This window comes from Lutjanus erythropterus, chromosome 19 (genome assembly GCF_056507025.1).
Source record: "Lutjanus erythropterus isolate fLutEry1 chromosome 19, fLutEry1.hap2, whole genome shotgun sequence".
NCBI classification, from domain to species: Eukaryota; Metazoa; Chordata; class Actinopteri; order Lutjaniformes; family Lutjanidae; genus Lutjanus; species Lutjanus erythropterus.
The window spans coordinates 9490654-9508588 of record NC_139335.1 but is presented as its reverse complement, the minus strand read 5'-3'; the positions used below and the strand labels follow the sequence as shown (position 1 = coordinate 9508588).

General features: G+C 38.2%; 1 protein-coding gene across 3 annotated transcripts; it reads right to left on the bottom strand.

Annotated features, from left to right (window-relative positions):
* Nucleotides 1–45: 45 nt before the first annotated feature.
* snx8a (sorting nexin 8a) lies at nt 46–17476 on the bottom strand. 3 transcript variants are annotated; one of them, XM_084744896.1, is made up of 14 exons: nt 17228–17476; nt 17062–17126; nt 14832–14959; nt 12647–12776; nt 11257–11447; nt 9673–9793; nt 8597–8733; nt 8366–8446; nt 7163–7323; nt 6842–6971; nt 6678–6746; nt 5143–5292; nt 3096–3245; nt 46–1152 (listed from the first exon to the last, which is right to left on the bottom strand). In XM_084744896.1, exons 2-14 carry the CDS (start codon nt 17081–17083, stop codon nt 1072–1074), a joined length of 1551 nt encoding a protein of 516 aa, XP_084601022.1. In that variant the 5' UTR covers nt 17084–17126; nt 17228–17476; the 3' UTR covers nt 46–1071. The 3 variants fall into 3 exon arrangements, with proteins under 3 accessions (XP_084601022.1, XP_084601023.1, XP_084601024.1); XM_084744897.1 differs by having other exon boundaries at nt 17234–17476; XM_084744898.1 differs by lacking the exon at nt 14832–14959 and having other exon boundaries at nt 17228–17473.
* Nucleotides 17477–17935: the final 459 nt, after the last annotated feature.

The following is a 17935-nucleotide window of genomic DNA, read 5'->3' as shown; positions in this document are numbered from 1 at the left end:
AATGAGGAACTCCTCTGTTCTGCGAGGTAAAATTGCTCTTTTTGCTAAGGGGCTTCTTACACTGTGACTCCTGCTGCTTCTCCAAACTGGGAGCGTGCCGGCCGCCATCCCAACTATCCCTTTAATAATGTGATTATTAAGTTTTATCTGTGTATGAATCCTGTTGCATGATTTTTTGCACAACTGTGTATTTTAGTGAATTTATAGGATATATCTTTGGTAGTTAATCAGTAGCTTATAGTGTTATTATTGACATTATGCCACCAGTTCCAGAGTTTGTCGTTTTTTTAAATCAGTAAATCTCAAATCTCTGCCCTTTGTAGTACTGTACGCTTTGAGCATCGGCCTTTTGAGATAGCTTATGAAATAAAAATGGGAGTCTTGCAAACAATTGAAGGAGAGAAAGCAAAGCTGTTGCTCTACACATAAAAGTAAATACTACAACAGTGAGAGAAATAGCACATTTGTTCATAAAAATGTAAAGTATGTCGCTACACATCCTTATAAACTAAAATCTGTATCAAAAATACATTGGTCTACAGTTTATCAATAAGTAAAACCAATAACCTTCATGACTGGAGATTTAAAATAATCCCATCCTTTAATAAAGTAAAACTTTCTTTTTTTTTTCCTCAGCTATTTTAGTGTATAAAACTTCTTACAAGGTTAAGTTATAAACACATGCTTTAGGAAATGAGTTGGGATGCATGAATATACTGTCATCCTTCAAGTCTGACATGCTGACTGCTCCCTTATAAAATAACATTTAGAGGATTTTCTTTACTTGATTTAGAAATGGAAATTGTTTCCCCATCAAGCAGAGCATGAAATGGCAGATTTATGAGCCCACTGTCCTTTCCACTTACATGCTTGCTGATCAAACCCAAAATAAGTCGAGAAGTTGAGAATCCATTTACATTAAAATCCTCTTATTGAATGGAATGTATATTGTGTAATAGAAAAAAAAAAGTTGTGCACTCTACATTTTTTTCTGTAGCTCACAGAGCGAGTTATTTTTCCAGTTTGTGATCCTCGTCAGCGGCTGTGTTTCTCTCCTTCCACATTCAGGTTTCAGATGGGGGTTTTCAATCCGTTATTACCACCAAAGAGACATCCGAGCTTTGGCTGGAGTTCATTCCACACCTCTCCCATCTGGAAACAAAGCACAAAGTCCCTTCTCTTTACCAACACTTCCTTGAAGCTCATATTACTGACAGAGTGAATGGACATATTACACAAGAAAACAATCAAAGTGGCTTTTCATTAAAACGGCATCTTTTGGCAGGGGATTTTAAACAGATAAAGAAACTAATGAGTTTTGCATGGAGGTTAAATCCCACTGCTCCAAATATGGACAGGCCACAGTCTCACTTTTCAGTTTGGCACAAAATACAAATGCGAGTTTGATTGTGTTTATGTGTCTTGTGGCTGTGGAGGGTCTGCCTGCGTTTCTGGTCTGGGTGTACTGGAGTGAAACGGACCGTATTCTGATTTGCAAAGACTTACGGGAAGTTGTGAGAAGTTATTTCCCCTGTTCTACAAATGTTATTAAAGGAGCGTAAAGATGAGCTGCAGCTCAAGTTCCAAAACTGTTGACGCATTGTTTAAAACATAAATAAAATCAGAGTGCAATGATCTGCAAAACCTTTTTCACCTATATTCAACTGAATACATTAGAAATGCAAGATATTTAATGTTCAAATTGATAAACTTAATTGTTTTTTGTAAATATACACTCCAAAAAAGTTAGGACAGGGGCATTTTACCACTGTGAATCATCACCTTTTCTTATAACGGCACTCAGTAAGCATTTAGGAATTGAGGACACGAACTGTTGTTCCGAATTAAATTCTTTCTTGGTACACAAGTTTGTTGCTCAACAGTCCAGGGGCTTCTGTTGTTGTGTTTTTCTCTTCATAATGCACCACACACTTTCAATGGGAGACAGGTCTGGACTGCAGGCAGGTCAGTCTAGTACCTGAACTCTTTTACTATGTTGTAACAAGTGCAGAATGTTCCTCAACATGAAATAAGCTGGGACGTCTCTGAAAAAGACGACTGGATGGCAACACATGTTGCTCCAAAACCTGTCTGCGCCTTTCGGCCTCAGTGGGGGCCTTCACAGATGTGCTGGTACAATCACAGATCATTTTCCTCTTTACACTACACACCGCACAACATCCATGATTTCCAAAAACGGTTTGAAAGGCGGACTCAGCAGGCCACAGCACACTTTTCCACTGTGTGTCAGAGACATCTGCAGCATTTCTGGATGTTGTTGAAATATGGCTTTCACTATATATAGTAAGGTAGAGTCTTAACTTGCATTTTTAGATGCAGCAACAAATTGCGTTGACTGACAATGGTTTTCCAAAGCATTCCCGAGGCCATGTTGTCATAATGTTTATAAAAATGTGTTTTTAATGCAGTGCAGCCTGAAGGGTCAAAGGTCACATGCATTCGATGTTTGCTTGCCCCTTACATGCTGAGATTTCTCCCAATTCTCTGGGTCTTTTCATGACGTTTTGTGCTGAGCAATGTTCAGATTCAAATTCAGAATGAGTGTATATGTACAAAAAACAATAAAGTTAGCAGTTTGCACATTAATTTTGTTGTCTTTGTACTGTGTTCAACTGAATTTAGGTAGAAAATGATTTAGAAATCACTGTATTCTGTTTTTATTTATGTCACACTGTGTCCCAACTGGAATTGGAGTTAATGTACATATTCTGTTACTCATAATTATGATAAAGGTAACGGGGGAGTAGATGGTATCTAACATGGTGGCAGTGTTTTAACAGAAGAAATGTAGTAAGATAGAGACATCTAAACAAAGAAATATATACTGTGTGCTTTATTTGATTTTAAAATAAATATTTCAATAGAAATGTATAGGCAAAGGCATGTGGGAGATCCATTTATTCATGTGAAATATAAGACAGCTCAAACCCTGGACGAGGAGATTATCCCTCCAGTGATACCATCCATCATTATTAGTTCTTTCATTGGAAGCCAATTTATAAAAACTGATTTGACCCTCCTGGAGCAGCACAGAAGGGACTGTAGAAAAATGATTTCCAGACATGCAGCCTCACCTCTCTGTGTCCTTGGACCTGGGAGTTAACAAAGGCCCCCAGAATGTGGGATGTGATTGGAAGGTAGATGAAGATAAGCTGCGTCTCTTGATGAAGGCAGAACAGGGAGAAGTAGTTGCGCAGCTCCATCGTCTGAATGGCGTTTTCTTGCTATTAACAGAATAATACAAAAAAAAAAAAATAATGGTGAAATTGTCTGCGCTTATCTAATAATGATAATCAGTCTTTTTTTAAAAAAACATTCTCTGCGGGGAAATTTTCCTTGAATGACACCAGAGCGGCAATGAGGCTGAAAAAAGTCTGCTCATATTACCAAAACAGTCCTTAAATCACATTTTAATTGGCTCTTGATCTGATTCACAAGTGAACTTTTGCTTAATCTTGTTCATCATCAAATCAATCACTGATACCTACACCGACACTGGTGTCTGCCACTGATGTAGAACCTCTGCAGAAGCTTGTATCACGCAAAGGAGACCATCGATGACAGTCACAGGTCTTTGTAATTGTAGAATAATATGGTGAGATTGTGCCTTCAATTATCTGTTTCCAGCCATTAGTGTTTTTGTGAAATGTCCTAATAACTATTAGCCAGATTGACATGAGGTTTGGTGCACTCATTCATGTTCCCCTCAGGATGAATTTTAATCACTCTGATGTTCTTTTAATCTGTTTATGACTAAACAGCCTACCTGAAAAACTAATGTCATTCAAATCGGCCTCAGTTGTACTTTGTGTTTTGAGTTAATTAGATCGGCCACTCTCAACCAAAACAAATTACACCACGGACCCCCATTTATTAAGATTCTGTCCCAGCGTCCCCCATCTGATAAGATTTTGGCTTTTAGATGTCTTATTGCATGAATTATATGAAATCCATGACCAAAATAGTCCTACAAACTGGATCCACTGACTACTTTGAGGCCTAAATAAGACTTATGGTAGCTTTAAATTATCTTTCAATTTCTACTCCTGTTAGTACACAGCATTTACTTTTTGTACACATGTAATGTGTTGTCTTTTCCTGTGTATTTGATTATTCTTATATATACAGTATTGTATCTCTACATGTGCCATGCACCAGCAAAAGACTAATTTCCATTATTGCCTGGACAAATACATTTTTTATCTTGACTTAAATTTCCTTTTAAAAGTGCTGCTAATTTCTGACAACAAATCAAATATGTTGCAAAAGGACTCCTGCACATTGTCTAACTTGCAATATGTTTTTTATTTGCGACATTTCGGTACTAGACCTTTATCAGGCAAACCAGGTCGAGTACCGAAACGTTGCAAATAAATAAAAACTAGACTGAGGTTTAGTAAGAGGTTTTGATTTAATCATTCTTAATTTTAAGCTAGTTTAAAAATGAATCCTTGTTAGTGCAACCCAGCTTTAAGTGGCTGAATAACACAGTGGGTGAACAGTCCTTTAAACCCAAACTGAATGCACAATGGTCAGGAAACTACCAAACTATTTCATATTGTTAAAGCAAGTAGTCTTTGAATTTATGACCACATATGGCAAACCACACTGACTAAGAGGAACTACAGTCACAAGATGAAAACCAGCAGGGATACAACAGCATACAGTGAGTTGTCAAATGTTGTTAATTGGTATTGGTACGTCATGTGACTCAGCTTTGTACTTGTGTGTGAGACGGTAATTTGCTTCATTCAAAGTGGCTCTTATTCATTAAGTTACATTATTGTATCTGCACCCCTACATTGAATATTTCAATAGACAATCAGGGGTAAACACTGCAGTAGGAAATACACTGAGGCAGTAGAGGTACTTGTGCTTGAAAATGTGAAATGAACTGGAACTGGAAAATATGAAATAGTGTGACTTTTTTGGTACAAACTGCACATAAAAAAGCTCTCCAGATATCTTGCATCACTTTTACTTACACCCAGTGGAAATATTGAGTATATTAGTAATAGATACACTCGGGCCAATTTAGTATTTATCACTTATCATTACAGTACCACATGACTTAAAACTGACAGCCGAGTAAATGTGGAAAGAGAGAAACCGTGAGACCACCTGAACAATTCGTGACTCCAGCTGCTCCACAGACGCCTGCTCTTTCGGCTGCACCGTGGCGCTCATCATCTGCCTCTTCATCACGCTGTACTTGTGCAGAGCTCTCTGGTGCTCGTGGAGTACGCCCTTCTCGTGGCGCTCACAGAGATCCTACAGAAAAACACGTTCGCATAAAGCTCTCCTCATTTGCCTCAAAATGAAATGGTAATATACGAGGCAGTAATACACAACAGTGAAGGATGATGGGAGAGCTTTTTGCACAGAATATGAAATTACCATACATATTGAAGTTAATAGATTTAGTAGAGGCTATGGAAAATGCCACTTCATCTGCCCACCAGTCACCTTGTTTAGTCTCTGCAACCCAACCCTACTGAGAACTACATATCCAAGACAGAAAAACAGGCTGCATTGTTGTTAAAGCGAATCATTACATAATATCCTGAATTTAATCACTAACTGAACCTGGATTTACTCTAAATATAAAGCTACTTGCTGTGTCTCTCCATAAGAAAACAGGAGATTTTATTGCCTTGAGGGATAAAAACAGTTTTGCACAGCATCATAAAGATACTTGTGTAAAAAAAAAAAAAAAAGATCTTGGTAAAAGTAGAAGTTCTGATTCAACTTCTTTACTCAAGAACACATGGAAAACTACTTAAAGTGTAAAAGTAAAAAGTAGCTCTCTGAGGGACATTTCTACCTGCTAACTGAACCTAATTGAACTGAACCTCATCTTTTCTTGGTTGTCTTTTTCATCTTTAACATAATTTAATTTTTTTTTACGTCTTGTGTCTTTTTTTGTCTTGTTATGTGTTAACATCATTGTCTTGTTTACATCTCTATCGTATTGTTACATCTTTCACATCATTTAAATCTTGTTACGTTGTTTTAATTTTTTATGTAATTTTTGTCTTGTTGCATCTGTTATCATCTTGTTGTTTTTATCATTTTCTTCCTGTTATGTCTTCTACATTGTTTGTCTTGTTGCATCTTGTTAAGTCTCTTATGTTATTTTTGTCTTATTACATTTTGCTATGTCTTTACCATCTTTTTGGTCTTGTTGCATCATTTTTGTCTTGCTACTCATTTTACATTGTTTTTATCTTGTTAGGTCTTTTGTGCGTGATATGCAGTAATGTATACACCAAGAAATCTTGGTCTCTTGATCTCTTTTCTATGTGTTATTGTTGCATCCATTTAATTTAGAAACAGTTTTGATATTGGTAAGGCAGTGTGCAATGTTGCTAAATAAAAACATAAAAGAATTATTAAAAGAATTCCCCTAAAATGTATGAAAACTACAGTAACAAGCCTGTTTTGAAAATGTAAGGAATAGAAAGCACAGATATTTGTGTTAAAATGCAGGGAGCAAAAGTAAAAAGTTGACAGAAAAAAAATCAAGTAAAGTACAGACATCTGAAAATGCTACTTAAGTACAGTAATGAAGTATTTGTACTTAGTTACTTCCCAACTCTGAAAGCTGAAGACCCCTGAAGGCAGATTTCAAATAACCAAAAGTGTAACTGACTCACTCTGTACGATTGCAGCAAATCCAGGAAAAGATTCAATTTTTCCACAACATCATCTTCTTCCCGTCTGCCCTGAGGACATTAGCAAAACAACATTTATTACCCAGTGCCAGTTTTGGACAAGCACAGCAGAGCAGGTGGTGGGGATGAAGGACTGAGGGCTGTACCTGCTGAGCAGCTTTGTCAGACAGCACGGCAAACTCCACAGACAGACTCTTTAGAGACTGACGCAGGGTCCCCCAGGTGCTTTGTGAAGAGGCCAAGGAGGGAAGAGACGTAGCATCTGAGCCCAGCGTACTGCAGAAAACACCATTATTACAGGGGCACGATGTAAGATTGTAGTGTCTGAGCTGCCAAACTCATTTCAGGCTAACAGCCGTGAAGACACACAACAAGACAGAGGATTTGGAATCTTATTAACGTTTGTTTCCTCGGTCCTAAACCTCTGGATACTAGAGAGAGACTTTATACCCATAATAATGAAATACCTGAGCTCTCTTCCAAACATCAGAAGATCAGTTGCATTCTCCTTCGAGCGCTCCGCCATCTTCTCCGCTCTGTCCCGCAGCTTGTGGAAGCTGTTGTGAATATTTCTAATGAGCTCTCTGCTCGTCGAGAACTGAGCCTGAATGTCAGCGGGCAGATATTCCTACAAAATAGGTACAACACAAAGCTCTCTGAAGTGTTAAATGCAATTGACCCTTCCTACGTTCTGCCTCTTTTGGATCCTCAGTCAACTTCCTCCTCTCCTGTTTCCTGTACTTGCGAATGCTAAGTGCTAAGCTCGTTTATGTTGAAAAGTCAACCAAATTTTGAAGATAGTTAAAATATGTTGCTGGAGAGCTAGTTAATTGTATCATTTGTTAGCTAGCCAGTTGGCTAGCATTTTGTTCTATGGCAAAATGCTAGCTAACTATCTATCTAATCTACATCAATTGTTGGCTAGCATTTTGCTAACATTAGCTATTGCTATGAACACTTTAAAAAAAACTAAAATCAGTGTCACTTTAGCTGTGCAGTATTTTCACTGCTTTGCCATGCTGTCAGAAAGCCTTTTCTGAGGGGAAACTGATATTATACAGTTATTAATAACAGACTAACCAGACTCCATTTACAAAATCAGTCATTTTACTTTGTAAGACACAGGAGTCGCTGGTTTACTGCTGCGTCAACTGGTGAGCTTGTTTGTGTTAATGTGTGACTTTGGTGTTTTAAAAGGTTAGTTCAGATTCACTGAAGTCACAAAATAGCACAAACAAACCAACTGATTGAGGCAGCGGTAGACCAGCACCTCCTGTGCTCTGCAAGGAAAATTTACTGATTTTGCCAATGCAGTTTGGTTGGTTTGGAGGGAGCAATATTTGGCTTGTAAAACTTCAGTTTTCCATCAGAAGAGGCTGTCTGACAGCAAGGTAAAGAACTGAAAAAATAGCGTACAGCTAAACTTTATATTTATTTTTATAGTGGGCTTTTTATAAGTGCCAAAAATACATTTTGCTGCTGATGCTGTCCACAGCAGTTCATTGCTTAGCTTCCATTTTGGTATTTCTGCCACTTCCCCAAACTGGGGGCATGCCGACCACATCTACTGTAGGTAGTAAACCACACACAACTCCACTTCAAAAAACCTTAACTACCCCTTCAATTGATTACTGTTTCTGGGATTTTTCCATTCTACATATGTGACAAACCTTTGCCAGGGTTGCGATTCTGTTGGTCATGAACTCATCACCCGTTTTCTTGTAAGTGTCACGCAGCTTAGTCTGAACATCCTGTTTGGGAAGAGGGGTGAGGAGTGTGTGAGTGGAAAAAGACACTGAGTAGCTGGAACAGGATGTATTTCACTGTCAGTCATCATCATGATAATGCTTATTGTGCAACAGCCCGAGAGTGAGGCAGCGAGTTACAAAAATACCACATACGGAGCCACTGAAGGTGAGGAAGGTCTTGACCAGCTCGTCCTCTGAGAAGAAGGGATGCCGTGCCACCAAGTTGATGAATCTGCCAAGAGCGCGTCTCCGCCCCTCAATGAACTCACGCTCAGAGACAGAGGTCAGGACTGTGGACAGATACCAAAGAAAAATAAAATCTATGGATTCATTCAGTGGTGGACTCGGGCTGTCTGAGGGGCAGGGGCAAAAAAAATTACAAGGGCACCAGCTGCGCATGGTGGGGCCATACTAACTATGAAACCTCAAAAACAGGGAGCCAATTTATTTTTTTTATTGTCCACCTTTTGTGTTCCTGATTCTGGAAAATCATATTATCTCAACTACAGATTGTAGGTCAGCCAAATTGTTTTTTTTTTTTACTTTAATTCAGAGTTAAGCTCAGAACAAAAACAATCTATTGCAGTAAGTTCCCTTGAAATTGTGTTGGTTAATATCAAGTATTCTTTCAATTTATTGCATGTAAATTTACTGTTTTCAGAAGAAGAGATTCCCTTGCACTTTGGAGTAAAAGAATAATCATAGTAACACATATTGAAGTAGATCTAGAGCTACACATATCAGTACAGGGTGAGAGGAAACAAGGACAACTGACAGGCTGGCAGATTTACATGTGTCGTATCTTTTTGACATATTTTGTACTTGATGAAGATCTCTAATTGATGCGTCGTCTAATCGAGCATTTTGCAAAGATTCATCAGTGTGTGTGTGTCCACATAATTATCATTCCAAAGCTACAATAAGTCATTGTGAACTGAAACAGGCTCATTTTACGCATCACTAGTTTCCTTGTTTCTTTCATGCAATAACTTTGATGAATGGGGATGACTGTGTTTGAGACAATAGAACCTGCAGGAACGGTTTCTATTAAAAGTGAACAGTTATTATCGCTCAGTTAACCAGAACCTCCTGGATATTTACTGCTGACCTCTCAGCAAAGCATGTAAATCCAAACAATGGATTCAGAAATAATGACTCTAAGATGGAGGGAATGCAGAAACAAAGAAATACAATGGTGACTGTGTAGGTGTGAGGCAGAGTAAACATACCTCCCTTTAACATTCTTTTAGGTGGAAGCGCTGGCACCATCCTGTAGGCAAATCTCTGGAGCAAAACCTCATGGAAGACATCAAAATCACTGTAGCGTCGGTAAACTGAGACTTTATATCGCTGAAAAACAAAAATCAAAGAGAGAAAATAAACAGTAAATGGGCGAGTGCATGCAACATTACGTTTTCTGTTGGAAATGTAGTTATATGGCTGATAAAGGGAGGGTTGAAATCTTCACGTAGGCTTTTCTTGAGAAAAAACACTGGCACTGTCGTAACAGGAGCCCTGGAGTAAATGATGCAATGAGTCTACATTTATTTTCATTTTTTATATTCCTGCAGCAGTCAGTACAGCCATGTTGTTACTTTACCCAATTAAATACGCACATATCTGAGAAATGAGACGTTAAAGGGAGGGTTCGGATTTTCTGAAAAGGGGCTGCATGAGGCACTGATCATCAGATGACTGTATGAGGTATGTATTGCCATATATAGCATATAAAGTGTATTACCTACAGTAAGGCAATGTATTTCTGTAGACAGGGTCAGTAGCAAAATATTTTACCTAAAAAAAAAACTAAGCCCACTTAAAAATAATTAATATCAGTCTAAGTGTACACTGTATTTAGAATATTTTCCCACTTTACCTTGGCATCAGATGGCTTTTTCTGACAGGAAACTGCTGTTATATAAGCAAAATATGACTGTTTCTCACTCAAATGGACTCCATTGAAGAAATCAGTCATTTTATCCTGCAGAACACTGCAGCTGCTGATCTACTGCTGCTTCAGTCAGTTAGTTTGTTTGTGTTATTGTGTTGTGACCTCTGGGCTAAAGAAGAATAGGACAATCCAGGTTGTTACCAGGGCCAACTTTAAAGGTCGGCCTTTGTAATGGTGTGGGGGTGTGTTAGTGCCCATGACATCACGTCTAACTTCACATCTGTGAAGGCCGCATTAATGCTGAAAGGTACATACAGGTTTTGTACATCCCTGTTTATTTCAGCAAGACAAAGCCAAGACATATTCTGCATGTGTTACAACAATGTGGCTTCCTTTCTAAAACAGTTCAGGTACCAGACTGCAGTCCAGACCTGTCTCCCATTGAAAGTGTGTGGTGCACTATGAAGAGGAAAATACAACAAAAGAGATCCTGGATTGTTGAGCACCTAAAGTTGCATGTCAAACAAGAAAAAGAAAGGGTTTCACTTTCAAAACTGCAGCGATTAGTGTCCTCAATTCTCAAACGCTTACTGAGTGTTGTTAAAAGAAAAGCCCCTGTCCTGACTTTTGAGTCGCATGCATTACATTAAAAACAGTTCACTGCTTAGCTCCTGAGCTGATATTCTTCTCTGCCTCTACAAACTGGGTCTGTGCTGATCACCATCTACTGTAGGTAATATGCTGACTGTATAGTTCCTTATACAACCCCACTTCAAATAATCTGAACCATCCTTTCAAGTCAGAAGATGTCATGAAATGTCATCCAACTATAGATAAGAAAAGAATACTGAACCATTTGAGTTTTTCTTGTTGTTACTTCAGTCATTCTAACACAGTGAAGTAGGATTTATGTGATCCTTGCCTGGCTGATGACCTGGTACTCCACATGTTTGAGGAACAAGCCCTTCTTCTCAGGTATGAGCTCCACCTGGACCGTGTCCCTGGCCAGCAGTTTGTCCAGCGTCTGGGACACCGTCAGTACGTCGTCCTGAGCTGGCTGCATCCTCAATGCCCTCAAGTCCCTCGGCTCCCCGAGCTGAGGTTTTGGTAACTCTGTCAAGCACACAACCAGCACCAACATCTAATATTTGCTTTTGATGATTACAATCGATAGATATAGAATGAAATGAATTTCCTAACTTTGAGGAATGCTTGTGTTGAAACCACTTTTCTTTGTTGGACAGATTACTACGTGTCTTGCTTTATTTGTCTCTAGCAGGCACAGTATTGTGCATCCATGTGAACTGTTATTCATCCCTTCCTGTACATTCCAGGAAGGTCATGAATTTGAATGTAATGTAATGTCACAAATGCAGAAAACTTGTTCTCGCACAGATGAGGAAGTGGCATGCCGCTAGCTGCCATACTGGCCCCACCTGAAATAACAGAGAGAGCCTTAAATAATCACAGAAGGTTGGGAATGGATCTAACTCAAGCCAGCATAATGGCTACCTCTGTGAAAACCATACAGTTCCCCCCTATCATCTTCCCACTGTGAGACCAGTGAAAGAATGCAACACTTAAACATAGTTAAGGATTCTCTACCAAAATAAAATTAAACAAATGAAGCTGAATTAAATCAAAATAAAAGCTTCTGCTGTAAAAGATACACAACGTACGGGGTGAAAATGTAAATCACCCATTCTTGAAAATTGGGACAAATCATTTCCTACCAAAAAAAAAAAAAAAATCATTTGAAAATGATTAGTACTACAACGTCTTCTTTCCAAGAAAACACCCTTTATCCCAGACAAGAATTCACAACTTCAATTAAAAATGTTTTTAAAGCCTTCGAAATATAAAACTTACTACTGATAACATAGGTGTAAAATTGTACCTTTAAAAGTGTGTCCCAGATTTAAATATATTTAAATCTATTAAATCTAATATATTTAAATATATTTTTTCAGCATAATTGAAGAGTAAAAATCAAACCCCCCTCAAAATATGGTTTTGCCCCAGTTCTCAAGAATAAATGATATATAAGTACTCTCAAACATCTGTCTGTTGTGATATTATGCAGTTTATTAGAAGCAACAGGCGGGTGTATTCCAGTGGTAAACTGTCACAGAGAACTTTTATAACTCCTGTGAAATCTTGAGCCTATGTGAGCCAAAACATGAGGGACATTTGCCCTGTACATGTGAAATGTATGTATGGGTTGAATGTGACCATCCTTTAACACATAGAGGAATCATCAAGCTACTTATTAAGCAAAAGCTTTACTGCTCTGCTGTGGCTGTAACACCTACCTTGTATGCAATTCTCCAAGAGTTTGGGGCTTGGTTGCTTTCCTTGCTGAGCAAGAGCAATCAGAGCGAGCGCTTTATAGAGGGACAACTTGCTCAGGAATCCATCTGTGGAGTCAACGTGCTCAGCAATCTGAGGAGGACAAAAGACAATATGACGTGAAGGTCGCCGTTTTTCAGTCCAACATCTAAATTCATCTGTGGTTTGCATTCCTCCATGCAGAAAGTGCTCACTAGACACAAAGGTGACGGCATGCTGAAATGTCAGGAAAAGGGAAATTCTACTGAGCCATGAGCTGGCTCTGAAACAGACGCTGAACACTCAGAGCAATTGCATAACAATACTGTGTTGTGCCATTAGCTTGTATCTCAGTATTAAAGGAACCATATTCAACAGATTGGCAGTTGACTTTTCCTGAGTCCCGCCCCTTTGCATTCTGTGCTCCAATGACAATTGAGCAAGCTTGGTTCTTTCTCATTTACTGTTTCCTCTACTTAGATATGCTATGTGTTCGGATTGTCTATCTTAAAAAAAAAAAAAATCTTAAGATGGTTAAAAAATGTTGCTGGCGGACCATCTTAAGTTAGCTAATGCTTGCAAAATGCTAACTAACTATCTGATCTACATCAATCATTAGCTGGCTTATTAGCTAACATTTTGTTAACATTAGCTAGCTATATAGCTAGTGTTTTGTCATCATTAGCTAAGTGAAGATGTGACCTTATATGTCGTTTATACAGGGAAAGGAAAAAGTAGCTGAAGTATCAAGCTTTTTCAACTGTTATTGGAGCACAGAACAAAAAGGGGCGGGACTTAGAAAAGGCCACATGTGTTTAACAGTCTGCTGTTGTGCACAAAGCATGTACCACATTTCTGTTGATAAGACATGACACCTGTATTTATATTGTCTGCATTGCCTGATATTAAATCACAAAACACAATGTCTTCTCAAATATTAGTGCAAGCACATCATATACTGAAGTGTTAAACTTTTTAATGTATTCCTTTGATTAGAAAAAACACAAGTCTCAGCCTAAGTTAGCCTTAATTTGAAATTTTGAAAATATGACTGTAGTTTATGGCAGTGGTTCTCAACCATTTAGAGTCGCAGCCCCTGGAATAATCAGGTTGGTGTTTGCAAGCGCTGCAAAAAATCCATAGGGGAGAAAGCCAGTGTATAATTTCCTAGGCTTGGTGGAAGCTCAGGGTTGTGTTTCTGCTGTCGGACATTAGGTGATCCACCTTGAGACACAGTCTCCATTTCCTGTCCAGTGTCCTATTGGCCCGAGTCTCGAGCTGGAATTCTTTTTCTGAAAAGCCATCACTCCATAGTGGTCATTTCAAATGAGAGCAAGTAAAACTGACTATAGCTTTTTGGTGACACAAAAGTACCACGTTACAAAAACAGTTGTTTTTTGTGTGTCCAATCAGAACAAAGTGTGCATGCATACTTTACATTTTACTCGCTACACACTAGATTAAAACTGTTTTAAGACAAAGTATATCACAGGTGAGGTAATGTAAAACACCTTCCCCAGTCTAAAATATGACCCTCCCTTCCCATCATGCTTGCTGGACTGAGAAGTTTGTTAAGTTTGATATTCTATGTTACAAGCCAATGTTACTTTTATTAGTGTCTGTTCAGAACCTGCTGGTTTATGCTGGTAATTGTCATTTTTGTGCTGGTTTATAGTTTTAACCATTAGTGAGGTGGCTGTTACAGTGATTGTCCCTCAGGGTGGATATGTCAGTGAGTAAGGAAGGAAGTAGGCGAACATGACGCAACATGATTAAAATTTTATCTCTCTGTGAACCTCATCTCTGAGGTCATGTCAGATGGGTTTCTATCTGAAGAAAACATTTCCCATGATCCCACATTTCTTCACAATGTCATCATCTACGTCTACGTCTTTTGTTATTGTTTTAATGTGAGAGGGGCCCCTGGCGGCAGAACTTACATACTGTGCATTTATATTTTATTTTAGTCCCCACAACCATCTGGAAATAATCTTGTGACCCCATTGAGGGCCCGACCCTCAGGTTGAGAACCACTGGTTTATGGTGGGTGCTGCCTCTGGATCATTACAAACTACAGTTGTGTTGCAGCCTTTTTTTTTTTAAACTGTTGCCTGCTGCAGCATCTTGATAATTAGTCCCCCACAGCACAGTAAAGTGTGAGCCCCTCACCTGGCCTAAAACCGCCTTGGAGAGATCGGTCCTGTGGAGCAACCGCTGAAAAACTTCAACCTGCACTCTCTCATCTGTCCTACAGCAGATGGCCTCATATACTTCCCTGTAATAGGCAGGAACTGAGCCTAAAAGAGGAACAACACCTACATAGCATCACCACCACCAAAGTATCAGATATATTTCATGAGCAGCAAACCCCTGATCAAATATCACTTGTTTAAAGGAGCAATATGTAGTAATTGCACATCCAAAAATGACTACAGCAGTCCGAATAGCAAGTTGAAGCCATAGATGGTGTAAGTTGAAATCTTTAATAAAGATTTATGCTTGAAGTGAGTTGTTTCCCCCTGCCCCCTCCTCCTCAGGAAGTAAGTTGATCAACTGTTAATAACTGTCAGTCATCTCTAAATGTAAAGCTAAGCCCATTGTCATGCAAAAAAAAAGCATACTGCTCTGAAAATGAGTTCAGTGACTGCTTGTCTCGCTGCCTGCCAGACTCCATTAACATATTACCCAATTATACTGTTATAAACTTCTACTCCTTCTAAAAGATGATTAATGATTTCTTGCGACTCATAAACACACACTTACTCGTTTGGGGAACATTCAGCATTAATTTGACTCTAATTAACATGAAATGGGCAAACAAAAACAGTTATTATAGCCTGGAATGGAAACATGCACTGCAGCTGCAGTGCTGCTGCCAGAGTAGCAAGTATTTCAACTTAGTGTGTTTCTTTAATTTCTGATGACAAATCATGATCATTTTATGATTCATTACAGCAAATATATTACAGACTTGACCTTTAAAGCAGAGCCCAACCAGCTGACCGATATTATCGGCTCAATCAGGATATATGTTGCCTGATATGTGTGTGTTTTTTTGTTGTTGTTATCTTTATAGACAGCATTCTGTGTATATTTGATAATTTTACTTAATTCAGATTTAATATATACATATACTTTGCTCTATTTGTTTTTTTAATCATTATTTATAATTATTACAAATACCAGTGAAAGTTTACTGCTTCGGTGTCCTGATATCATTTTAGACAATAAAGTTTATTCTTAAACTGAAAAATATCCTGCATCCATTACACATCTTTGTCGCAAGCCTTAATCAGGGATCACTGCAAAAAAATGTGCATTTATGTACGATGTATCATAATGTATATTCAGTATTTTATATTCTCATTAAAGAATATGGATATCGGAATATTTTTACCTTCTTATATCAGCAAAATAAAGTGATTTTTGTGTTTTTCTTGCTGTGAGCAGTTTTATGCCATGGAACTACTTTCTCTCTAAGAAAACAGCTCCTACATGCAGCTTTTCGAACATGAAACACGCAACTTGATCTGAGGTTTATTTTGAATTACAGCATCATAATTTCTGGCAAGAGAGACTCCTTTTGAGTTTTTATTTATTTATTTTATAGTTCCATTTTGTCCCATCAGATTTAAGAGATGGCAGACATCTTTACAGCCGATATCTCCAAAGCTTGACAACTGAAGCCAAAACAATCTAGATGGATAAATGACACTACAGGTAAGAGAAAAAAATATGTATTTCTACTTTTTGGGTGAACTGTCCCTTTAACTTCAGTTGAGACAGTCAGCAGGACTAACTGCTGAGGTTATGATGATCTTATCACTTTTTATGGGACTTTTATGGTCATTTTATATCCCATCATATGACTTTATCCCAACACACATGATGTAGTTTTGCACTGCTAATTAAAAGATATCGAAAAATTTTAAAACGAAAACGTCTCGGTACATTATCAGCCTTATCAGAGCTGTACAGTAATCAGAGTTAGATGTGATGAAACTGCGATGCACAGCTGACAGTTTTTCACGTGGCACGGGAGAAAAAAAGCATCAAAACTTTAATAAACCGTTTGCCCCTAGGGAATCATCTTAAACAGGGATATTCAGTGTTACCGCAGCTCAACAGGTGTCAACAAAACATTAACAGGCGAATCTAAACCAGATCAACCGCTCGTGGAGGCGTTTAAGATGAGGCAACTTCACTCCGAGATCTTCATGTACCCAAAAGTTCTCATTGGTCAGTTCACATCGCGACCTCACCGAGCGGAATATGTCCACATTTTAACACATCTAACACAGCATTTATATCAGGCTTCACACTCTAATAACTAACAAAACAGCAAAAATAAGTAGGAAATGATGGGTTAGGAGGACTATAATAAGTTTTCGCACTGTACCTTCATTGATCTCTCCTGCCATGGTTCAGACTGTCATGTGAGCACCAGCACCTCCATGTGATTTCCTGCAGAAAAGAAAAAACAAGTAATTTATTTCTTAAAGTTGTAGTCAGCGCTGGTTAAAGTCCAAGTCTGGAGGGGTAGAGCAGTATAACCTGACACTTACACGCACCGGCTGCAAATAAGCGTGTCATATCCTGCGGTAATCTTCACTTATTAGATTTGAAGGCGTGTGAACAAACGCCGGTGTGCTGGTGGTAAATCCCAGCAGCTCCTCTCCAACTCTGTCAGCTGATAATGAAGTCTACATTTCTCCAAATGCTGTGGGAAAACATTGTCTTATTTAAACCTGTTTATTTCCTGGTTTCACTTATGCAACTTAATTCGGTTTAATTTCATGTTCCTCATTCTTCAATCGCTACCTTCAAGGACTCCCCGTAAGTTTCCCCTTCTTGCTAGATATTTATGATGGGATGGGGTTGTAACGAAGGTACGTTAATACCGTGATTTAAAAAAAAGTCCACGGCACAATATTTATAACAGTATTGTAAAAAAAAAAAAAAAAAAAAAAAAAAAGGAAAGAAAGAAAGAAAGAAAACGTTTATTAAATTATAAATCTGATGTGTACAGCATTTTTTGTTTTGTTTTTTTAATTGTAAGTTCTCCTGCTTTCCTTCTTTAATAAAATAAATAAAATAAAAAGAGACAACCATGACCTAAACATGTGCAAAAAATTGCATGAATTGTCTTTGGCAATGGATAATTGAAGTATAGTTACTTCCCTATAATCAGAGTATTTCCAGATTTGAAATTAACTGCAGCTCTAGAATGAACAAAAGTGGCCATTTTGAATTGCTTATACTTACTTATAATT